General features: G+C 40.4%; 3 protein-coding genes across 5 annotated transcripts in view; 1 reads left to right on the top strand and 2 right to left on the bottom strand.

Moving 5' to 3' along the window:
* The window catches only part of dnm3a (dynamin 3a), a 29,346-nt gene extending 21,477 nt beyond the window's left edge, over positions 1–7,869 (bottom strand). For 2 of the 3 annotated variants that reach the window (XM_074635976.1, XM_074635977.1), the window contains exons 1-5: positions 7,251–7,869; positions 2,619–2,692; positions 1,212–1,361; positions 897–1,100; positions 676–774 (exon numbers count right to left, since the gene is read on the bottom strand). In XM_074635976.1, coding sequence (XP_074492077.1) covers positions 676–774; positions 897–1,100; positions 1,212–1,361; positions 2,619–2,692; positions 7,251–7,411 — 688 coding nt within the window. In that variant the 5' untranslated portion in view covers positions 7,412–7,869. The remainder of the gene's footprint in view (positions 1–675; positions 775–896; positions 1,101–1,211; positions 1,362–2,618; positions 2,693–7,250) is intronic. The other variant, XM_074635979.1, reaches the window with a different exon arrangement.
* A 5,503-nt stretch (positions 7,870–13,372) lies between these two features.
* Positions 13,373–18,875, bottom strand: mettl13 (methyltransferase 13, eEF1A lysine and N-terminal methyltransferase). The gene is made up of 9 exons (XM_074635953.1): positions 18,605–18,875; positions 18,129–18,401; positions 17,561–18,029; positions 17,254–17,453; positions 16,964–17,153; positions 16,508–16,669; positions 16,146–16,358; positions 15,904–16,035; positions 13,373–13,857 (listed from the first exon to the last, which is right to left on the bottom strand). The coding sequence occupies exons 1-9, from the start codon at positions 18,755–18,757 to the stop codon at positions 13,565–13,567; spliced, it is 2,085 nt and encodes a 694-aa protein (XP_074492054.1). The 5' UTR covers positions 18,758–18,875; the 3' UTR covers positions 13,373–13,564.
* A 55-nt stretch (positions 18,876–18,930) lies between these two features.
* Positions 18,931–21,221, top strand: itpa (inosine triphosphatase (nucleoside triphosphate pyrophosphatase)). The gene is made up of 8 exons (XM_074635954.1): positions 18,931–19,078; positions 19,747–19,804; positions 19,891–19,955; positions 20,049–20,122; positions 20,210–20,241; positions 20,351–20,463; positions 20,553–20,629; positions 20,854–21,221. The coding sequence occupies exons 1-8, from the start codon at positions 19,016–19,018 to the stop codon at positions 20,987–20,989; spliced, it is 618 nt and encodes a 205-aa protein (XP_074492055.1). The 5' UTR covers positions 18,931–19,015; the 3' UTR covers positions 20,990–21,221.
* The last annotated feature ends 2,842 nt before the right edge of the window (positions 21,222–24,063 follow it).

Genomic DNA, 24,063 nt, shown 5'->3' with positions numbered 1-24,063 from the left:
AATTTCATTGTCGATTAATCTGTCGATTATTTTCTTGATTAATCGATTAGTTGTTTGGTCGAGAAAATGTCAGAAAAAGGTGAAAACTGTCAATCAGTGTTTCCCAAAGCCCAAGACGACGTCCTCAAATGTCTTGTTTTGTTCAACAACTGAAAGATATTCAGTTTACTGTCATAGAGGAGTAGAGAAACCAGAAAATATTCACATTTAAGAAACTGGAATCACAGAATTTTGACTTTTTTTCTTAAAAAATTACTCAAACCAATTAATCCATAATCAAAATAGTTGGCGATTAATTTAATAGTTGACAACTAATCGATTAATTGATAATAGTTGCAGCTCTATGGTGATAATTAAGTGATACAGCTTGTGCCTGAGTCTGACAATGTTTTTCAGGGGACAATTTATTTTAGAACTACTACTTTCCTCTCTTGACGTGGAGCAACACTTGTTTTGTTTCCACGGGAAGTGAACATGATAAGAAAGAGGAGACGGACGGCGGCAAGCTATAAATAACTGAAAACTGGAATCAGAGTTTTTACCTTTTTTTCTTAAAAACAGATTAATCGATTATCAAAATAGTTGCAGATTAAGTTAATAGTTGACAACTAATCGATTAATTATTGCAGCTCTACTCAACACACACAAACATGCTCACAAACACAGGCAGCACACCTCTGCGTAGGGGGAGCAACCTGTTCTCTAGTATGTTCCGGGCATCTGTTCCTTCATCCATCAGGTCCAGCTTGGTGATCACACCAATTGTGCGCTGACCTGAAAAGAAGACGGAGAAAATACGCAATTTAATAGCATCCAAATGTGATTTAATAAGCTATGGAAGTCTGAATAATATATGAGAACCCCTTCAACCTTTGCCCACCACACTTGTGGCTCACCTTGTGGATCAACATCTTTGGCCAGTTTGAGTGCATCAGAGTTGGCCAGGTCAGTGTTGGCTGGCGTGACAGCCAGGATGAGACAGTTTTCCTTACAGATGAACTGCATGATCATGTCTCGTATCTGGTACTCGATGTCCGGCGGCTGGTCGCCTAAGGGCACCTTGGTGATGCCAGGCAGGTCCACAAGAGTCAGGTTCAGCACTGCAAACACACACATGCACATGTAGAAGAGTACAAATAAACACACAGGTCATACATAAACTTGAATGGATATGTCATGTTGAACACACACACAAGAACACATTGTGTTACCGTGTGGTGAATAAATCCGTAGGTTTATGGGGACGGGAGAGATGCCTTTATTGGATCCTGTGACTCTGTGTGTCTCTGCCTCGATCTCTCTGCAGATCTCATCAAAGTCTGTGAACTTCTTTCCCTTACAATGAAAAAATTCACCATACTCTGGAAAGACACACATTGAGCAGGGGAAAAATAATCAGTTAAAGCTATGGTTGGTAATCTTCTTTCAAAAACATTTTCTGTAATATTTGTTGAAATTCTCTTTACATGCCGACAGCAATCAATAAATCAAATGCTCGGACAAAAAATCTGGTATTTGTGGCTGTTGCAGGACTGTAATATGAAATGACTGGACGGCCATAGGAAAGCCATGTTTGTTGTTTAAGTTCATTTAGATAATTGTGGGGGAGTGACTTTGGAGGGAGGCCTGAAGCGACAGGGTGTCAGTGTTGATGACTTGGCGACTTTCTTGCTAGATTTAGCGACTTTTGGACCTAGTGCTGCTAGCTACTTTCATTGGAAAATAGATGGCATCACTGGGCTCGTTTTACGATTGGATATTTTTAAAAATCTAGCTTACTCTTGCTAGTTTCTCAAGATTACCGACCTATGTACCATCATTTAAACAATGACAGAATCATGAGTCAATTTTATTTGTTTTTACAGTTTTTCTCAAACACTTTGGCTCATTTTTCAAAGCAGACTCTAAACTGTAAGTACAATAGTCACAACTGTTTGATGGGACATCACAGCTCTATATCATGTTTGCAAAAGGTAGTAACTCACCCAAAACACTTTATTCATGCTTCAAAACCGAGTTATTGTGTCAATGAACAGGCCAATGCTAACAAAATCACCAAGGAAATGTTTCTAATATACAAATCTCTGTTTTGTTCTACTTTTTGTTGACACTGACTGCTTACTGTGCTATACCAGATTGTGAGTTTTGTCTAGCTGAAGGCTGTTGTGTATCTCACTGAGCTGTTTAGATTCACATTTCAACATAATTGAATGGATCATTTAGCATGTGACGGCTCAAACAATGAAAGAATGTTGAGAAGTTGTGAAGAGTTTGACAGTTTCACTGAGAGTCAACTCATAAGTTTTGATCAATAAGACATGTGCAAGTGGTTATTTTGCAAATTGTAGACAATTACAGTGACGCTTTTGCACACATGGCAAAACACAAGAATTGAGCCAAAGCAAATGAGAAAAACTGTAATACTCTGCCACGTTGCTTCTCTGCTGCAGAATACACAATCTAACATAACAGTTCTGACCAATATGTTACCAATATAGTAGATGCAAATTCCAGCTTTGTCCCACCAGTCGGGCTCAGCCATTGTAGAATATCATACTGCCATCTGGTGGCAGCTGAAGACTGACACTACACAGCCTGCATGATGTGTCTTAACCTACCTGCGTTAGCGCTAAGCAGCTGGAGGATTAAAGGTCTGCGAGTGACAATTCCTGAACCCCGTGGAAGGAAGTCTCTGTTGGAGAGGAAAGAATGGATTGGAGAAAGACACACACTGCCACTGCCACTGCATTTGATGTCAATGTAAACTTGAATTTAGTCTGAAACATAAGCTTGACACGCAACATTTAAATTACTTTACATATTGTGCTTGCACACAGATAAGACCATTACGCTAAAAGTATGTGCAACTGACTAATTATGCCTATTGTGAGCAGTAACAGTCAGCTGTAGATTAGTTGTATTTTAGTTGCCTTATACTATCCAAAACATTAGCAACTTGATCAGGAAGGCTAAGAAAACCTTTTCCATATAACAGCTCTACCAGATACATATATAAAGAGTAAAGCTAAATGTAGTGTTGACTATAAAGAAACAGAATCCACAGGAAATATATCCTCCTCTTTCCTATTAAAGTCTGATTCAGGAAGTTTTGTTTTACTGCATCCTGTCCCGGATGAAACATCTGGCACAGCCCCAACAAAAGGGGTGTCATAACATAATCATGGCTGAGAGACAAAGAACTGAGGCGTGTGTTAAAATATCATTATACACTCAGGAAAGCGAGTATTAATAGCCTTCTATAATTTCTCACATTCTGCTGCTGTGGACAATACATGTACGTCTCCTTTAGTTAACAGATCTCCACTGTCTTGACCCTCGGAAACAACTCACTATTACTCACTGGCATTCTTTTCTGACGATGACAGGATGGAAATACTTAGTCTCCTACTCACAAACTCAATTGTCTCACTTGCTTTTAAAAAGGTGGAGTCTTCGATTCTGGAGAGAGTCTGTTGATATTTGAACTCAACACCATAATAAATACACCCCTCCCATCAGTGCTTCTTCGGAGCGTTAGCAAGCATGTGCCAGATTTACCATCCCTCTCGCTCCAACTGCTTTTCTCTTTAGACATCCATGACCTTTACCCTGTCCTGGCTGGAATAGGGTTGTTTGTTTCCCATTTACTGAGCAAGGGCTCTGTATGAACATCGGAGCTTTTTTCAACGCATACACAGAATGGACAGCAGTGAGGAGATATTCGCCGAATTTGACAAAAAGTGTACTGAATTAGAATCGCAGACTCCACCTTTAAACTTTACCCAAACAATACTGGCATTCATGAGTAGTCTGCACTATTTTAAGGCCTTTTAAATCTGTTAAAGGTCAGAATAAGATGTTAATTTAACAAATCTCTGCTGAGCTCAGTTTTGGTCGACTGAAGGACTTGTAAGTTAATTAAATTAATGCTGATTCCATTACTTTTTCAGGAGCTATGTTAACCTCTTCCCCTTCATCGACACCTACAGAGTGAGATAAGGCGCTGCACTGGTTACTGTTACAGACACCGCCACCGCCGGCATCCACCACTTCACATTAGAAACGCAACAACCCAAGCAAACTGGGTGTAGACGGTGATATATGAACACAGTGATTTCAGCAGTGTAATGTAATTGGTTACAGATAGTTGTGTAATAAGCATGTCCCAACCCCTTAATCACAGTTGCCATGGCTTTTAGTATTACAAGCAAATAGCACTTACCGCTTATAGGCTACATATGCTTTACATGGGCCTACAGCCATAGTCATTTTTTTTTTCAAAAGAAGAGGTTTATAAGTGGTAACTAATGGCTTTATTCATTTTTAGAAAATCATTTACTGGATTGACAGGTTGTGAAAAATACCGTTGGCAGACGTTTGATTTATATTTGGTAAAAATGCAGTTAGAAATGTGAACTTTCTAATAACCATTAGATCTGAAGTTATATACACTGTTTGTAGTTGATAGATTTTGGTCCAGGACAGGTTACAGTCAAAGTGATTATTCACAACCTGGAAAAAACAAAGGCTGTTCTTATTAATGGCTTTTAAATTAACTATAAGGCATCATTAAATGATTTATTCATATAAATAAAGCCATTACTAACAATGCACAATACAAACCCTGGATAAAGGATGCTTTATTAGACAATGGCACCTTTTTTGTCATATAAATCTTATCAACCTAAGTAGTTAAAAGGGGAACTATGCCTATTTTAAAAATTCATACATGTTATTCCTATGGTCTAAGACAGTCCAAAAATATTAGTAAACATGAACAACTCTCTCCCAGAGTGCTAGAGCTAGAATTTGTGATGTTATCACCTATAAAGTCTGGAGCTGCTCCATAGACAATGAATTCCAAAATATGTTATAAATGACACAGAGAAAACAGGAAAATTATCATTTTGTATTTGGGTACATTTTCTGTTTCACAACTGAGAACACTACAATAGAATAAAGCTCATTTGGGTATAAAAACACAAAACCAACATTTCTGTGAGACTGGAATATAATTCCGATTCACATCAGTAAAACAATGGCTCATTTATACATACACATAAACTCTAGTTTTTGCTGCCTCTATCTATATGTCCTGCTTGTCTGCAATGTAATTTTATATGTATACAGTACATGTCACTACTGCTTTTAACAACTGTGTGTCCTTTTCCAACATTTAAACTGCATGCCCCGTTTAATGTTTTTGTTCTGAGGTAATTTAGGAAGACTTTTTGTAACACCTTGGCCAGGGACTACAGATGAAAAATATGGCTAATTCTGGCATTGTTTATACCAATGTGCATTTATTAATTTACACATGCCCCTTCAGAGAGTCCACAGAATCAGTCTCCCATTCATTATCTATGGAACAGCTCCAGACTTTATAAGTTTGAGACTTACCTCTGGTGTTGTCAGACTTTGAGGTAGAGTAGCTCATGTTCACAAATATTGATTGAAATATTGAAAAATAGCCTTTTAGCTCATTCATACCATGTGTATGTCTTAATTTGCACTGTCCTTTCTCTTTTTAACAACTGTGTGTCCTTTTTCAACATTTAAACTGCATGCCCTGTTTAATATTTTTGTTCAGAAGTATTTTAGGAAGACTTTTGTAACACCTTGGCCAGAGACAACTAATTCTGGCATTGTTTATACCAATGTGCATGTGTATTAATTTGCACTGTCCCTTCTGAGAGTCCACAAAAATCAGTCTCTCATTCATTGTCTATGTATTTTTATTTGTCCTTTTATATCTATGGCCTGCAATGTTGTTTTATATGTATAAATGTCACTATTGTTTCTAACAACTGTGTGTCCTTTTCCAACATTTAAACTGCATGCCCCGTTTAATATTTTTGTTCTGATGACATTTGTAAAACCTTGGCCAGGGAAAAAAGATGAAAAATAATCTTTTGGCAAAAAATAATATGTGCATTTATTAATTTGCACTGTCCCTTCTGAGAGTCCATAAAATCAGTCTCCTATTCATTGTCTATGGAGCAGCTCCAGACTTTACAAGTTTGAGACTTAGCTCTGGTGTTTCTGGCTTTGAGAGAGAGTAGCTCATGTTCACAAATATTGATTGAACTATTGAAAAATAGCCTTTTAGCTGATTTATACCATGTGTATGTCTTAATTTGCACTGTCCTTTCTCTTTTTAACAACTGTGTGTCCCTTTTCAGCATTTAAACTGCATGCCTTGTTTAACGTATTTGTTCTAAAGTATTTTAGGAAGACTTTTGTAACACCTTGACCAGGGACAACAGGTTAAAAAATAATCTTCTGGCTAATTCTGGCATTGTTTATATACCAATGTGTCTTTATTAATTTGCACTGTCCCTTCTGAGAGTCAACAAAATCAGTCTCCCATTCATTGTCTATGTTTTTTTTACTGATCCTTTTATATCTATGGTCTGCAATGTTGTTTTATATGTATAAATGTCAATATATTGTTTCTAACAACTGTGTGTCCTTTTCCAACATTAAACTGCATGCCCTGTTTTATGTTTTTGTTCTGATGTATTTTAGGAAGACTTTTGTAACACCTCGGCCAGGGACAACAGGTGAAAAATAATCTTCTGGCTAATTCTGGCATTGTTTATACCAATGTGCATTTATTAATTTGCCACAAAATCAGTCTCCCATTCATTATCTATGGAGCAGCTCCAGACTTTACAAGTTTGAGACTTACCTCTGGTGTTTCTGGCTTTGAGAGAGAGTAGCTCATGTTCACAAATATTGATTGAACTATTGAAAAACAGCCTTTTAGCTCATTCATACCATGTGTATGTCTTAATTTCCACTGTCCTTTCTCTTTTTAACAACCGTGTGTCCTTTGTTTTATGTTTTTGTTCTGATGTATTTTAGGAAGACTTTTGTAACACCTCGGCCAGGGACTACAGATGAAAAGTAATCTTCTGGCATTGTTTATACCAATGTGCCTTTATTAATTTGCACTGTCCCTTCTGAGAGTCCACAAAATCAGTCTCCCATTCATTGTCTATGGAGCAGCTCAAGTTTGAGACTTACCTCTTGTGTTTCTAGCTTTGAGGTAGAGTAGCTCATGTTCACAAATATTGACTGAACTCTACTCGACCATGGAAATAACAGTGGAATTCCTAACCTAGATGGTGGTGGTGGTGGTGATGGTGGTGATGGTGGTGGTGGTGTTCCCCTGAGGGGGTTGCTGATAATGTACCTTGCTGTTCAGTTCATCCAGAGTTCAGTGTATGAGTGAGTCATAACCTTACCTGCCCACAAAGTTCTCCAGGACGGAGCTCTTTCCTGCGCTCTGGCCGCCCACCACGGCGATCTGCGGCAGGTGGAGGCTGCAGCTCTGCCCCACGGTGCTCAGGGCGTCCTGGAGGCGGTTGACCAGCGGGATCAGGTCCTCCATCCCGCGGTTGCCCATCGCAACAGAGCCGCCGCCGGGCTCCTCTGAGCCCAGCCCCAGCTCCTCCTTTAAAAGTCTGTTTTTACTCCGCTTCTACACTACACCCGTCGTTAGAGCAGCTCCCATAGTTGTCAATTAACTTGCTATTTTCATTACCGACATGTTTAACAACTAAAAATAACTCTTCCTGAAGGACGATGACAACTTTTTAAAAAAAGCTCCGTGACCGTTAGCTGATAGAACGTTAAACGTTAGTTACCGTAAGTGCCCGTTAGTAACCGTTAGTGTCCAAGTTTGTACTCACAAGCCTCCGAAAACAGTTCCCTAAACACATTTTAGTTGTTTAGACACTCAAAAAGTTCGCGTAGTGTCGTTTCCTTTAAACTGTGGCTACATTTAACAAGCTAAAAGTTCAGTTTGCTCCGCTGTTGGGAGGAAAACAGTCTACTACTGACAGCTAACGGAATCAAGTTGAGTGCGCATGCGCAGCAATCAACATGTTGAACTAGGCAATCCCCTTTATTATGCAGAAGAGTGTTATGGAAAGATGTCTGAGCATTTGTTCCATATCCTTGATAGGAGGTTCAGGGGTCAGCAACCTTTACTATCAAAAGAGACATCTTAGGCAAAAACAAAAAAGAAATCTGTCTGGAGCCACAAAACATTTGCAGTGAGGTATGGGGCCACATTGAGGGGAAAAAAATCTGAAATTTCGAGACTTTACGAAAAAAAGTCGTAATATTACGAGAATAAAGTCACAACTTTACGAGAGAAAAAGTCGTAATATTACCAGAATAAAGTCATAACTTTACGAGAAAAAAGTCATAATTTTAGGAGAAGAAAGTCGTAATATTACCAGAATAAAGTCATAATTTTACGAGAAAAAAAGTCGTAATATTACGAGAATAAAGTCATAACTTTACGAAAATAACGTAAAATTACTACTTAAAACTAAACTTAGTGACTTTACTATCATAATATTACGACTTTTTTTCCCGTAAACTTCTGACAATATTCTCGAAATCTCAGATTTATTTTTTTTCCTCAATGTGGTTCCGTCGTACTGTCGTACCATAGACCTACAACAATGATAAATAAAAATGAAAATTTAAACAAAAAACAGTTATTCATTTCCATTTTTAAAAAACACAGGGAGCCACAGGAGAGGGGCTAAAGAGCCGCATGTGGCTCCGGAGCGGCAGGTTAGAGACCCCTGGTTTAGTTGAACAAAAACTCTCACTAGTCACTGTTTTTCAGCAACTAGTGGCACTTTTATCCAACTAGTTCCAACAGAAGCCTTACTAGTGAGACTGTGCACCACACTAGTAGGACCAAAGCCCAACTAGTCAGCTTTGACATGTTAACTAGTAAAGGACTATGGAAAGCTGTTTGAGCATTTATTCCATATCCTTGATATCAGACGTCAGTGTCCTCCACTAGTTCGGTCTTTGACAGCACTAGTTGGACATTTTGTCTTACTAGTTCAGGGGTCAGCAACCTGCGGCTCTGGACCCACATGCGTCTCTGTAGCTCCTCTCCAGTGGCTCCCTGTGGATTTTTAAAAGAATTAGTGGGAATGAATAACTGTTTGTTTTTTTACATTTTCATTTTTATTTATCATTGTTGTAGGTCTAATGTACGACGCTGTATAAGGGCCACATTGAGGAAAAAAAAAAAATCTGAGATTTGGAGAATAAAGTCAGAAGTTTAAGAGAAAAAAGTCATGGTATTAGTATATAAACTGGAAAAACAAAGTTCGGCAACTTGCGTTTGGTCGATTATTTCTCTGTTGTTACAATGCTAATGGGCATTGTATTTTACATGGTTGGAAAGCCTGTTTATTTACCTTCGCAATGATGTCCAACTTGTAAGGATCATGCATTTATGGGATGAGCAGCTCAGCTGATTATGTGGGGAGCGCCCAAGAAAAATTTGCCAAAATGCTCCGTCAATGGTAAACAGTGTATTCTCCTGTTGGTATTGACTCTTGTTTTGAGATGTTTGGTGGATGATTGAACTCTCTATCAGTAACAAGGAACAAACAAGACATATTGATTGATTGAATCCACCGTCAGGAGCCTCAGTAGCGGTGGAAGATCCATACGCAGCCACAACAGCCTGGCACCTCCTCCTCATGCTGGTCACCAACCTGGTCACACGTTGTTGTGGGATGGCGTTCCATTCCTCAACCAGGATTCGTTGCAGGTCAGCCAACGAGGTTGTGTTGGTCACTGTGACACGTACAAGCTGATCCTAAAAGTGTTGAATTGGGTTGAGGTCTGGACTCTTGGCAGGCCGTTCCATTCCCTCTACTCCCACATTGTGGAGGTAGTCTGTGATAACCCTGGCTCTGTGGGGGCGAGCGTTGTCATCTTGGAGGATGGAGTTAGGTGCCAGATTGTGGAGATATGGGATCGCCACTGGCTGCAGAATCTCATCCCGATATCTCCCTGCATTGAGATAGCCTTCAATGATGACAAGCCTTGTTTTGCCAGAGAGGGAGATGCCGCCCCACACCATGACTCTGCCCCCACCAAAAGCTGTTACTCCATCGGTGCAACAATCAGCATAGCGTTCTCCACGTCATCTCCATACTTTGACCCTGCCATCCAACTTTCGCAGACAGAACCTGGACTCATCACTGAACATGACATTCCCACAAATGTCCAATAGTTAAACCCTTTGGACCTTACTAGTTAACTAGTGAGGGGAATATGTCCTTTACTAGTTAACATGTCAAAGCTTGTGCAGCTTACTAGTTAACTAGTAAGACTGTCAGCGTTACTAGTTCGGTCCAGAGGTCCACTAGTGCGTCAAAAAGCTGACTAGTTGGGACTTTGATCCTACTAGTGTGGTGCACAGTCTCACTAGTAAGGCTTCTGTTGGAACTAGTTGAATAAAAGTGCTACTAGTTGCTGAAAAACAGTGACTAGTAAGAGTTTTTGTTCAACTAGTAAGACAAAATTGCCAACTAGTGCGATCAAATGTCCAACTAGTCCTGACAAAGACCGAACTAGTGGAGGACACTGACGTCCGATATCAAGGATATGGAATAAATGCTCCAACGGCTTTCCATAGAAGAGGGACAACAAACTTCACAGCCAAATTAAAGTATCCCGATTTATCAGACACCGAGCAAGCATTCACTCCTCTCGACCGGCAGCTATTTAAAATCCCAAACATCCAAAGTGTGCGTACGTACTGGCTCCAACTCTGCAACTGGAACCAGATTCATCTACTGTAAATAACACTGCTGCATTCTTTGGCAATGAGGGAGTGAGCACTACTAGTAGTACACTGGAAACTAGAAGCAAGTAATAGAGAAACTGAAGGCTACTTTTAATGGTGACATATTGCAATAATAATAATAATGGAAGTGGGATTTCCTTCTTTTTTTTTTGCAGAAGCACCATATTAAAGAGGAACACCACCTAAGTTGAAGGTCCCATATTGAACTCATTTTCAGGGTCATACTTGTATTTTGTGTTTCTACTAGAACATGTTTACATGCTGTAATGTTCAAAAAACACTTTATTTTCCTCATACTGTCAGCCTGAATATGCCTGTATTTACCCTCTGTCTTAAACGCTCTGTTTTAGCACATTTCGACGGAATTGCAACAGAATTGTGTTGCTAGGCAACAGCTTTGGTCCATGTGTACTTCCTGTCAGTAGATGTTATTCGCATACACTGAAAACAGGAATAAACTGGGACACATTTAGATTGTTTACGTTTAAAACTGTGTAATGGTCTAAATATTGTATATTTGTGACATCACAAATGGACAAAAATCATGACAGCTTGTTTCAAATGCAGAGTTTCTGAATACGGGCTGTGCCCTCAGTGTCGCCTATAACATCCTTCCCAATTCACTGGTTGCGTCCGAAATTCTATTCTATACCAACATGATTTAGTACCCTAAAACTATAGACTGTATATAAGAAGTGAACGTAATCACCGTGACGTCACCTATTGGTTTGTGGTCTGCCGTTTTGAGGCCTCGAGTTCAGCATTTTGGCCGTCGCCATCTTGGCATGAAACTCCATCTGGGCTGGAGGTCGGGGACGATGGACAGGATTATTTTAAGACAAAACATAATCTTTTTCCCTAAATTTAACAAAGTAGTTTGTTGCCTAAACCCATATACTGTATATAAAAAGTGGACGCAGTCACAGTGAAGTCACCCATTGGTTTGTAGACTATGGTTTTAAAGGTCACCTATTATGCAAAATGCACTTTTCCATGTCTTTTAAACATCAATATCGGTCCCCAGTGTGTCTACAAGTCACCATAGTATCATAAAAGACCATCCTCTCTCTTTTTCTCCTGCTCCGTTTGTCCGGAAATGGGTGTTGAAAAACGCTGCGCAGCTTTTCCTTCTCTTCTGACGTCATTAGAGAATTGCAAGCCATGTAAGGGTTTCCTGGTAGAACCAGACGGAACGTCCAGCCAGCTGACCCCGCCCCACACAGCATCACTCAGTCCTCCGCAACCTAGCTATGAGCAAAGTAGCTCCTACTGTTAGTCTCCAAGAACCAGCAGAACAGGCTTCATGTACTCCCATCATCTAAATATAACATGTTCTTTCACAAAGGCTTTATGTAATTACACTGTTTCAACAGGTGATATTTATATATTATATATATTTGATGTCATGCATGTAGAAGTATACAGAGGGAGTGGCGCTGTGTTGAGGACGTTTGATTGACAGAAAACGCTGACCAATCAGAGCAGAGTGGGAGGAGACAGGCTGTGAATCAGTGTCTGTCAAACAGAGCCCCTGAGCAGACATATTCAGGCTGACAGTATGAGAAGAATAAAGTTTTTTTTGAACATTGCAGCATGTAAACATGTTCTAGTGCAACATTAAAATACATCTATGAACCTGTAAATGAGCATAATATGAGACCTTTAAAGCTCGAATTCGGCGTTTTTTTACGTCGCTATTTTGGTTATTTGTGACCAGAAGTAACACAAGAGGCTGGAGTTAAGTACAACCGAACGCTGATTTTTAGGTGACCAAAAATGTTATAATTAACTTTCATGAACTGAAAACACACTGTGAAAGGGTTACAGTTGTAAGGCGAAAACGCGGACAACTCCCAGACTGGACAACGCCGTGGTAGCGACCTGTCAATCACAAGGTAGCCCCGCCCTAAAGCATCCCCTGCTTTATGGTCTATTTGACTCTAAATGGGACCATAATTTACTAAATGAACATCATGCTGTATTGAAGAAGACTTGAAACTAGCGATTGAGACCATAAACTCATGTTTACAATGTTTACTGAGGTAATAAATCAAGTGAGAAGTAGGCTCATTTTCTCATTGACTTCTATACAATCAGACTTCTTTTAGCAACCAGAGGAGTCGCCCCCTGCTGGCTATTAGAAAGAGTGCAAGATTAAGGCACTTCAGCATTGACTTCACTTCTCAGACACCGGAGTTGCACTGGTTAAAACATTATGTGAGATTATTTAGTATGTCTGACACCTTAGTATGAAACCAATAATATGGGAATTGCATACTATTCTGGTGAAATATTACAGTATGAAAATGCTGGACACTACAGCAACATAAATAACCCACAATACAATGCGGTAGTGACGACAACGTTCATAACAGCTGTTGCTAGGCTTAATATATTTTTTTTAAATTAGTTCGGACTTTATGATTCTCACAAATCATCGTTTGGTCACATGAGGTTGGCACGGGCTACCATGGTTACGCATCTCCAACTGGAAAGGAGGCTCTCAGGAAGTGACGATGCATACTACTGTTTATTCACACAAAAGTGTGTCGACCGGACGCAGCCATTTTCTATGGAGCAGATCCAAACTTTATACTTGATGACATCACAAATTTTAGTTTTAGCACTCTAGTTTTTGGATTTGGGAGAGAGTTATTCATGTTTACTAATAGTTTTAGACTTTCTTAGACCATAGGAATAACATGGATGAATTGTGAAAATGGCCATAGCTCCGCTTTAAGCTAAAATGTTCTTTACTTGTGATTGAATTACTGTATATTTATGTTATACATCATAATACTTTTCATTACATTGAACTGTATGGCAAAGTCAAAGCACTTGCTCTCATATTTCAGTATCTTCACCATAGTGTCTTAAACCATCTTGACAAATGATTAAATCCCCTCTGGTTGCAAACAAACCTTACTCCACTTTCAGGTCTTTCAACAACTTTGCGATGTCTATATGAGGGCCGCTGTTGGTTCCAGTACTGTTAGAGAGCAGGGCGCTCTGCAGACTTTTGGCTGCTTGGTTCAGGGATGGAAGGATGCGAGCGGCGTCCGATGTCTCGTTCTCTCCACAAGAGCACAGAAGGACCTCGTTGACCTCCCCTTCGATCTTTCGAGAGATGATGCTGGGAAACACGGCGCTCATACGCTCCAGCACGCTTTTCCTCAGGACTGAGTCACGACACACAAGATTCAGTATGAATAGACCTGGTCCGATGGCAGGGAGAGACAGACAGAGGAGAGAAGATGAAACACAACCCTCTGAGGACCACAATAAACCAGTTTTTGTGCTTGTTATCGGGGATACAGGGGGTCTCTTTAGGGGGAGATAGCAGGTCAGCAGTAGATGTCACATAGAAGTGGTGTACATCATCTGAATGCTGGGAACCTGAAGATTAATTTGAGATGCTATTCCAAAATGTCAAGTTGTTCTAGTCATAAATCAGCAATAAACATTAATTAATGAATTAAAATAATTTGCGATAGTGTATAAGGGCTTAAAACATTATGATAGAAGTATATGATGGCCATTCCCATGCTCTATTATGTCTCATAAGTTGTTGCAGCAATTTTTTGGGTTGCTACCATTTGTTACACAGATTTGGTGCTAAATTCAACAACCTTTTACCACTCGAGAATTGATCAAAATGATCAATAATCTCTCCAGAATACCACATTTAGACACCAAGACCTTGAGGAACACCATAGAAAAAGCCATGCTGTGATTTGGAATCAAAACCATTTGACATTTGGAGATTTCTGCAAGAATTTAATTTTTTGGCGATTAGATGGCGAGCACTTCTGTTGTGTAAACTGCTCAGAAACCCCCTTACTGTCAATCTAGCTAGGAAAGCCATCCATCCTCTGAATGCTCTAGGTCTATAGTTTGTGGCTGTTTCATGAGGCTGTGATTATCCTAGAGGTCACCACAGGTCATTTTATACAGTGAGGTCAAGTTTTTTAAAAAATGGTCTATGAAATGGCTCCTATGAGGACTAACATCATCACACATGAATCCAGTTGGGCTCATTGGATCCACAAGAGTCTCAGCTTTACAGTGACACACAATGTACGTAATTCAAGACTGTTTAGGGACCCCAGTATGCAGAAATATTCAGACACATCATTTTAGAATAGGCAAAAATAACACATTTATACTACATTCAAAAAACTGCACGTGATTTTCCATAAAGTGTGCATGTCTGTAAAGGGGAGACTCGTGGGTACCCATAGAACCGATTTTCATGCACATATCTTGAGGTCAGAGGTCAAGGGACACCTATGAAAATGGCCATGAGTTTTTCCTCGCTAAGATTTAGCCTAACTTTGGAGCGTTATTTAACCTCCTTCCCGACAAGCTAGTATGACATGGTTGGTACCAATGGATCCTTTAGGTTTTCTAGTTCCATATGATATCTATACCTTCAATCTAGCTCTGAACAGCAATTTGTTTAATGATGTGCCTATTCATTGTCTTACCAGAGGGTTCTTTATAAAACTGTTTTAAAAGGGCTATGCCAATACATTTATTGTGATTATTTTTTTATTTATTTTTTTTAAAGTTATTTTTTTGGGGACATTTTCCATTTTTATTGAGAGGACAGTGGATAGTCTTGGAAAGGGGGGAGAGAGAGAGTGGATGCGGAAAGGGCCACAGGTCGGATTCGAACCCGAGCCGCCGCGGTCAGGACCAAGCCTTGATACATGGACGCCCGCTCTACCAACTGAGCTAACCCAGGCGCCCTTATTGTGATTATTTAAAGGGGACACATAATGAAAAACTAACTTTTTCAGTGCTTGTGCGCATACATTTGGGTATCTGGAGTACAGAGTACTGTGGAGCACAAACTGTGAAATAAGACAACCAATCAGTTTTTTGTGGGCTGTCTAGATAAGATAACACGTGATTCCACGTCATTCAGATTTGGCTCAACTTCCAATGTCACATGCAGGCTCATAAAATATTCCACCCACAGCTTGAGAACTACCTTTGGAAAGACTAGGCTTTTTCGGGAGGGAGGCTTAAAGAGACAGGCGCTAAAGCAGAGCGTTTCAGACAGAGGGTGAATACAGGTATATTCAGACAGACAGGATGAGAAAAATAATGTGTTTTTTGAACATTAAAGCAGGTAAACATGTTCTAGTAGAAACCCACAATACAAATATGAATCTGGAAATGAGCATGATATGTCCCCTTTAAAAGAAGACATGACAGATTCCAGCAGATGGAGATAAATAGATAAAATACTGTACCTCTGGGGGTTAGCAGGCTGCAGACTTTCTGCAGGATCGAGGTCTCTATAAAGGCAGCAGGAGGACAGCTCATACCCACAGTAGTATCTTTACTGTCCACATCGAACATGATGGCGTCAAACAAATGACCACCTACAGAGCAAAAAAGTAGCCAGTCACTTCTTGGTATTTCTTATATATATATTATTCACTGGTGTAGCCTCACTTTTAACTGCCCTCTCTTCGACTCCTCCGTCACTAACCTTCTTTCTCCAGGGCGCAGATGCGTTCGAGGCCGTCTCCAATAGTGACGGTCAAACGATCATCTGGTCGGAACCCGAAGCACTCCTTTGCCACTTGCATCACAACGGGGTCTAGTTCAGCAACCTCGACAGTAACATTGGGCACAAAGTCCCGAAGAAACTGAGGCAGGCCTCCTCCACCGAGCCCCACCAGGAACACCGACACTGGGACATCTGAGACGGATGAAAAGGTCACAGGAAACTCAATCAAAGTGTGATATTTTATGCAAGACGCTGGAACGCTGGTGGCTGTACAGTCAGTATTTCCTCCTGCCCTCCTCTACAACCTTCAACAAGACTGTACAAAACGGGCGTGAACTGACCTTTGTTCTGCGGCGTGCCCACCCCGAGCATGGCAAGGCCTGCCACCATCACTTCATGGTGAGCGCAGCAGAGGAAGCCACTGTCCACTGATAGAGAGCTGGAGGATGTTGGAGCAGCTGTTGGCTTGACCCTCTTTTTGTTTTTCCTCTTGTGACTTGATGCTGCATAAATATATAAGATATAAATATTCATTAATTTCATCAATCTGCTTCTATGTTAAAAAAAACCGATTAAGATATTATAAAAATATATATTTTGTGTAAAACTCTGAAATTTGAAGAAATTCCCACCAAGCGTTCCTGAGATATTGTGTTCATGAGAAATGGTGCTACGTACGCACAGAAGTAGAGACGTAAAGACGTACAAACCGAAAACATAGTGCCTCGGCCACGGCTGGCGCTGAGGCACAGAAAGAGAGCATAACAAATTACAGTGAACAAGCAGAAAGAACTGACCAGTATTTGAAGAGACAAGGCGGCTCTCTGATTGGACAAGGGTGACATTATGCAGGAAAATGAGTCTCCGATACAGTTCTCCGTCTTCTCCTCTGACATTCTCCACACAGTACTCCCCGCTCAGCTCACTCACACCCCTGCTGACCTCCTCTCGCCAACCCAGGTTACCTCCAACTGACAGAAACGGCACCTGAATGGGGACGGAGAGCTCAAATGAATAAACTGATGCAACGTAAAATGCTTTATTGTACAAAAGGGCATTTCTAAAAGGATTATCTGAGTGCGTTTACCTGCTGGTTGGCTGGCATGCCCGGGGGAGCCAGGTCCATCACCATTGGTGAGAGTTCCGACTGGACAGCTTGCATGTCTGTATACTCCTGATTCCTGTGCATTGCCACAACAACCAGGCGCTTAAAGTTAGCACTGGCTGCCAGCTGCTTTCGTCCCTCGCTGGAGCTGTAGAGCCAAGCTGTCTCACTGCCGTGAGGCACTGACAAGATGAGAAGAGGAGAAAGACATAAACAAAGAAGAACAAAATGCAACCAGTGTAATTTACATAAAAAGGCAGTAACATGATGAGATAACAGGAGAGCTCACCAATAAAAATAGCAAACTGGTTTGATCTTGGCACCTTGGCACCTGGGGGACAGTCCTGTACTGTGAGTGTGTATCTGGGGAGGCCAGTCTTGGTGTGACAGAGGGTGAGCGAGAGGTTTGAGCTGGCGTCTGTGCTTGTACGGAGCCTCTTTTTCAAGACAGAGTAAGCCTGATGCTCCCTCACAGCCGTCAACAACTCTGCTACCTGGGTGACACGAGTCGGGGCTCCATCTTCCCCAAGACACATCTCCAGAATAGGCATGGGCATAGGCTGGCGGAACTTGGTGCAGACCAGAACAAAGACAGGCAGAGCAAAGGAGTCCTCTTCTGTCCCACTTTCCTGCTGCAGGCAGTGGAGCCTCACAGCCCACCCCAGCTGAACAAAGTGCTCCATGGCCAACTTGATCACACTCTCCTGAGCCAACGTCACACAGACATACCGGCCGCCGACACTCAGCACACGACCCACCTGCAGACACAAGAACACGGCTGTGATGAGAATGCAAAGACATATGTTGAGGAGTCTAAACATATGGTCTGTGCACACCCCGACCCATTGGTTTCTCACCTCAGTGAGCATGCTCCTGGCCAGTGTTCCTTCTTCTTCTGATGCCATGGCATCCAGCGTGCCTTTGTCCAGAGCAGCCTGGTAGCTGGCGTCCTCATACGGAGTTTGTGTAGCATCCACCTGCTGGAAAGTCAGGCCTGGCCGGCGCTCAGCGTTTCTCTGGTTCATGTGGGTCACCACTGTCTCACTGATGTCAATATTAGTTAGATGTTTGTAGCCAACATCATACATCTGTTCACTCAGCTCAGAGTTACCACAACCAACCACCAACACCTGAAGGACAGAAATACAAAACACTCTTTAATTAATCATTTATTACCATTTGCAGTGGTGGAAGGTAAGTAACCACATTTACTTAAGTAGTTTTGAGGCACTTGTGCTTCATTAAAGTATTTCCAATTTATGCTAAATTATACTTCTAGTACATATCTAGTAAATATTATGAAGTATTTTGTGTATCACTGTAGTCATCTTACCTTATCCTGGACTTTGATGTATTTATGCAGCACGCCGCAGAGTTTGTTGTAGTCTCCATACCACTCAAAAGCTTTCTCTCCACGCTTCTTAAAAAACTTCTCCCAGTACTCTGCGGAGCTGAACTCCTCTGCAGTGCGAGGTAAAAGACTCATTGTTGGTTACAGGAGTCTAAAACGTTTCAGTTTGCAGTTACAGAGTCTGTTGACAGACACTTTGTCCACATGGCACACCGACTTTTCCAGCCGGACAACATTCCTGGCAGCACCGCTCGCTGATTGGAGGTTTTATCTGAGGGCGGAGCTACACGCTGCCCGGTGATTGGCTGAGGATCTCAGCGCTGTTTTGATTGGCTCTTGTTGAGCCGGAAATCGTCGGTCCCATATTGCTAGTGCTCCGGGTTGTCATTCAACATGTCTGTGCCTGCTGGGAGATCTGTGGTCTTCGTGACTGGAAATGCTAAAAAACTCGAAGAGGTGAGACTCAATTCAATTAAAATCAATTCAGTTCAATTAATTTGACTTTATTCGTGATTTTGATGTATTTCCAAAGCACAACTACCGTTAGAAAATACAATGAATAAAATAAACAAAAATAAAATAAAGCAGAATGAGAAAAAAATTGTGAATAACAATATTCTATAATAAAATAAAATCTAAAATACTCGCACATTTTACACCTGAGACAGATGTTATGCTCGTGCTGTCCTGTACTTCCTTGTACACATATGCTGTTCCAGACTGTGCTAGCTAAATATAGACAGTGAGCATGAGCTGTAATCTAATACTTCAGTCTCTTTTTTTCATTTGACAAAAGTCAGTCCCGCTTTTTTTTTGCTTTTGTTTTGTAGTTTCATAATTTGTATTTATTTATTTTTATTTTTATTTTTATTTTTATTTCCTTGTATTTTATTTATCTTTTATTATCTTAAATACCCATCTTTTATTGCTTTCTTATTCATTTAACTTTTATATTGGTTATTTTTGTGTGCATTAGTCTCTAAATCCATTTTTAACATTCTAAATTGTTAATCGTCAGTACAGCACTTTGAATTGCATTTGACTTGTTTGAAAGGTGCTATATAAATAAAGCTTGATTGATGATTGATTGCTAGATTTACTCTCTTTTTGGTCCCATCCATCAGGTCATTCAGATCCTGGGAGACAAGTTTCCCTACAAACTAGTGTCCAAAAAGATTGACTGTAAGTATCAAAAGAAAGAGACCACCAGTAGATTAAATATGTTCATGTAATCATTGCTCACCTATAACTATTTATTCTTTATCTAGTGCCTGAATACCAAGGAGAGCCAGATGAGATTTCCATACAGAAGTGTAAGGAGGCTGCACAGCGGGTACAGTAACTATGCTACAATTACAACTATGTATATTCTATATGTGCATGTTGAATGATTGAAACTGATGTATTGTTTGTTTCTCGTCCTCAGATTGATGGACCAGTCATAGTAGAGGACACCTGTCTGTGTTTCAAGGCATTGGGAGGCCTGCCTGGTCCTTACATGTTAGTATAATAACTTTCACATATGTTGAGCCATTTTATGTAGTGGTAATGAACAGTAATAATCACAACTAAACTTTGTTTTTGTAGAAAATGGTTCCTGGATAAACTCCAGCCAGAAGGTAAGTGGTAATAGACAAGACACTGCTGAGATTTGTTAACAGAGACATTTAGAGCTCTGTGGAAGAAGTGAATACAACATCTCTAATTTTGTTAAATGTTTTGTTGCAGGCTTGCACAAACTCCTAGCTGGGTTTGAAGATAAATCAGCGTGGGCTCTTTGCACGTTTGCTTTCTCTGCTGGGAAAGATGAACCAGTGCAGCTCTTCAGAGGGAAAACAGAGGTCAGAGTCTCTCTCAAACTGCCTCACTGTTTGCATGTGTGTTTCATTTTTATTTTAAATTTTTCACTCTTTTCTCTTGGTGTTTTAAGGGACGCATTGTGGAACCCAGGGGACCCAGAGACTTCGGATGGGATCCCTGTTTCCTGCCAGACGGATATGACAAAACGTAAGCAAAGACTGCTTGAAATGTCGTTTTCATACCACAAGGGGGAGCCAGAGGTCACCACACATAACTTTCAGAAATGAGTTGCAGATTAGTTCATACAACAAATTGCATCATTGTGATGATCCTTTTCAACTTATGTTTTGCATTAGAGATTATTTATCACTATTGTACAAAGAATAAGAACACGTCCACACTGACTGTAACTACTTCCCTCTCATCTGCAGCTATGCTGAACTGCCCAAAGATGTGAAGAATACCATCTCTCACCGCTACCGGGCACTCGCTGCTATGTCTGAGCACTTCTCTCAAACCAACAATACCTCACCACAGGACAAGAAGAAGAAGAAGCTGGAGGACTAAAGAGTCATTTTGTGGTCAGCTTCAGGCTCTGAATCTGAAGCAAACTGTATCAAACCTCAAGTCATTAGATTTGACAATGCAGAGGATACTCCTTATTACTAAGATGTTTTATTGTTGGGTCAGAAACGTATGGCAGGTAACAGATTTGTGATCACAATGTCTACTTGAAGAATCTGCAGTGGAACATGTGCTGCATAATATTTTTTTTTTAATAAACTTATTTTTAAACAAATTCCCTCTTTGTTATTCTTGGTGAATATTTCCCAGTCGGGGTTAGAATGTTCAAGAATTGAGCATGTTAAAAATGTCTTCCAGATAAAATGTGAAAATAGCGGAAATTGTTGTAAGACTTGATTCATTGTTCCACAGTGGAAACTCAAAGACAACCGTTCTGAGTTTTGCTGATAGAGGTAAACCTGGAGAAGAGCATAAATTATAAAAAAGAGGAGCTCCGGGATCCTGATGAGAGCAGCAGACCGCTCTGTGGCCCAGAGTTGGCGAGGGAAGGATGTTCAGGCTGGAATCCAGAGAGAGGGGAGTATGTGGGGGGGCATTCAGAACAAACATAACACTGATAACGGGAGTTTGGGTAATAAATGACCTTGGAGCTGGAAGTCTCTGAGCAGGAACTATGCATACACCTGTGACTGATGCCTCCCAGATGGACTGAAAATGCCACACAAATACACAGATCCTGAATGAGACCAAGACCGAAGAAACAACTAATGTTACTACGGACAGGTTATTCTCTGTGTTTCATCAAATATTTGATATATTTTCCACTACACAGGTTTAATGTCACTATGGCATAGTTTTCCTCATTATGAAACTTTTCTAATCATCTACAAGAAAACTTTTGCACCAGATTATGAATAATGATACTCTGCAAGTAAATTTGACACTTGAGAAAAAAAGATGCTGTAGGTGGTGAAATGAGTGGACAACTCTGTTTGCTTAGACCTTCTAGTTTTAGTTTTGTTTGGGGATTTGTCAGGAAGTAGCAAGTTGTGAGAAGGAACAGGAAAGCTGTATTCTGTCTTCATCAGGCAGACTTCAGTTCACTTGTCAGCCAAAATGTGTGCCAGATTTTAGGTCACTAGAGGTCAAAGACATCGCTATGAAGGCATCCCTCTTTTTCTCCATGATTTAAAGTCAACACAGTTACTGTCAGTGCTGTAGCACTCAGTGGGGCCCCCCAAGCTACTCCCTGCCTATACCAGAGAATTTAAAAGGTTTAAAATGTACATTGTCCACTAAGGAGTTGGAATTGTAGTAATTCTTTTATAGGAACCTTTGTACAACATTAGGGTAAACGGACATCCTCATGTGACATGCCCCAATTCAAAGCACCAAAACTGCTAAAATGAACACAAGTTTTTGTTTTAATTTGTTAATGATATATAAACTTGGATTAGATAAAACCGAGATTCCTACATTTGTCCCAAATACATTTTTTGTTGTTGCTTAAATTTAATATTTTGCACCCAGATCATTTTGTTCCCAAGCTACAAGATGAATTTTTTTAATGTAAATTTCTAGCCATGTGAACTTTTACTAGTTTTAATGAAACAAGGTATCTTTACACAATTGCATATTTAATGTAGTCAAATATTAAAATCATTTCTCAGTTTTGGGTTTTAAAATTATTATTAATGGAGTAGAAAAACAATCCGATTGTAACCTAATGGGTGGCGTCTAGAGACACCAAGCATCAGACATGAGGCACCAGAATTAGGGACAGCGAGTCAGCAGATTTCACCAAAAAGGGACTTTATTTTGACACAAACTTCTCCTTTAAATACAGCAGGTGGTGGGTCTGTATACATTACATGAATAGAGAAAGACATGTCATTAGATCAGTTTCATGCATTCATTCATCTTAGTTATCAAACTCTCATTGGCTCTGAACAAATTAAAATAATATTCAAACAAACAATACATCAGTTAAGCAGAATCAGAATCTTGTTTATGCCAGGTGTATCAGGTATACACTAGGAATTTGCTTTGGTTTGTTGGTGCAAATAAGCAGTAAAAATTGTCCCTGGCGGTGGCAGCAGCGATCATGGCACCATCTGTGGCAGGTTGAATTTTTTCAGCTGCCGCAGGAAGTACATCCTCTGCCGAGTTCCTCCTGAAGTCCACAGCGATCACACTTTAGAAGCATAAGGGAACACAGGTCTGGTTGGTGGCAGAGCAAACAGGAATGAGTCTCCTCCTAGTTATACGAGCACAGATTCAGGGCAGATTGAGCTCTCCTGTTGACTCCAGACAGCACAGGTGAGCCTGTGGCTACTCCCAGAGCGCATCAGGGTCATGGAAGACTTCCAACAATGATGTTTTTTTTAAAATTACAAATTAATGACTTGTTGGACAAGAATACACTGGACTTGATATATGGACAGAATCAGAAGCAATCAGCAGGTTCTGTTAATGCAGAGGAATGTATTATCTTAGACAGATGTCTTCTTTCTTGCTTTGTCTGTATGTGTGTTGTTTTAGCTCTGCAACAAGAAAAATCTTGTTAACAAATCATCTCAACAGATATTGTGCAATAAAAAGGTAAATCAAAGCATCAAAGAAGTAAATGAACTCACAGTGCAGCCACACACATCATGCTAGAGGTGAAAAAGAATGAAGAAAGGGAGGAAGGAAGCATATATAGGGCCTCTGATTGAGAGGAAGTGATTGCACCTGAGGGGGGCGGCTTCTTTCCAGACAGATGTGTTTGTTTTATCCTCCCTGCCTCAGGTGTGGTCATGTGATCTCCTTCTATGGACTTTTAACATGACTATTTGTACCTCTGTCTCTCTCTAGGTTGGTTCATTTTGATCCATTACCAGAGGAGAAATCAGTAGAAGCAATCATTTTTCTGTTAAACTGTTCACCGCTCTGCATCACGAGGTAAAACGTTTGAGACCGCTGCACTATAGTAACCCAGTATAGCCACTCAGTAATGGGCTGTCTTCAGGGCCTGGAAAAAGCTTCACGTCCTTTGATGTCCCTGAAAATTGTCTCCTGACTTGACCTTTAAGTCATGTGCCTGTTCCAAAACCCACAGATCCGAAACACAGGAT

The sequence above is a fragment of the Sebastes fasciatus genome, chromosome 5 (genome assembly GCF_043250625.1).
Source record: "Sebastes fasciatus isolate fSebFas1 chromosome 5, fSebFas1.pri, whole genome shotgun sequence".
NCBI lineage: Eukaryota > Metazoa > Chordata > Actinopteri > Perciformes > Sebastidae > Sebastes > Sebastes fasciatus.
This window is presented reverse-complemented; position numbering and strand designations above follow the sequence as displayed.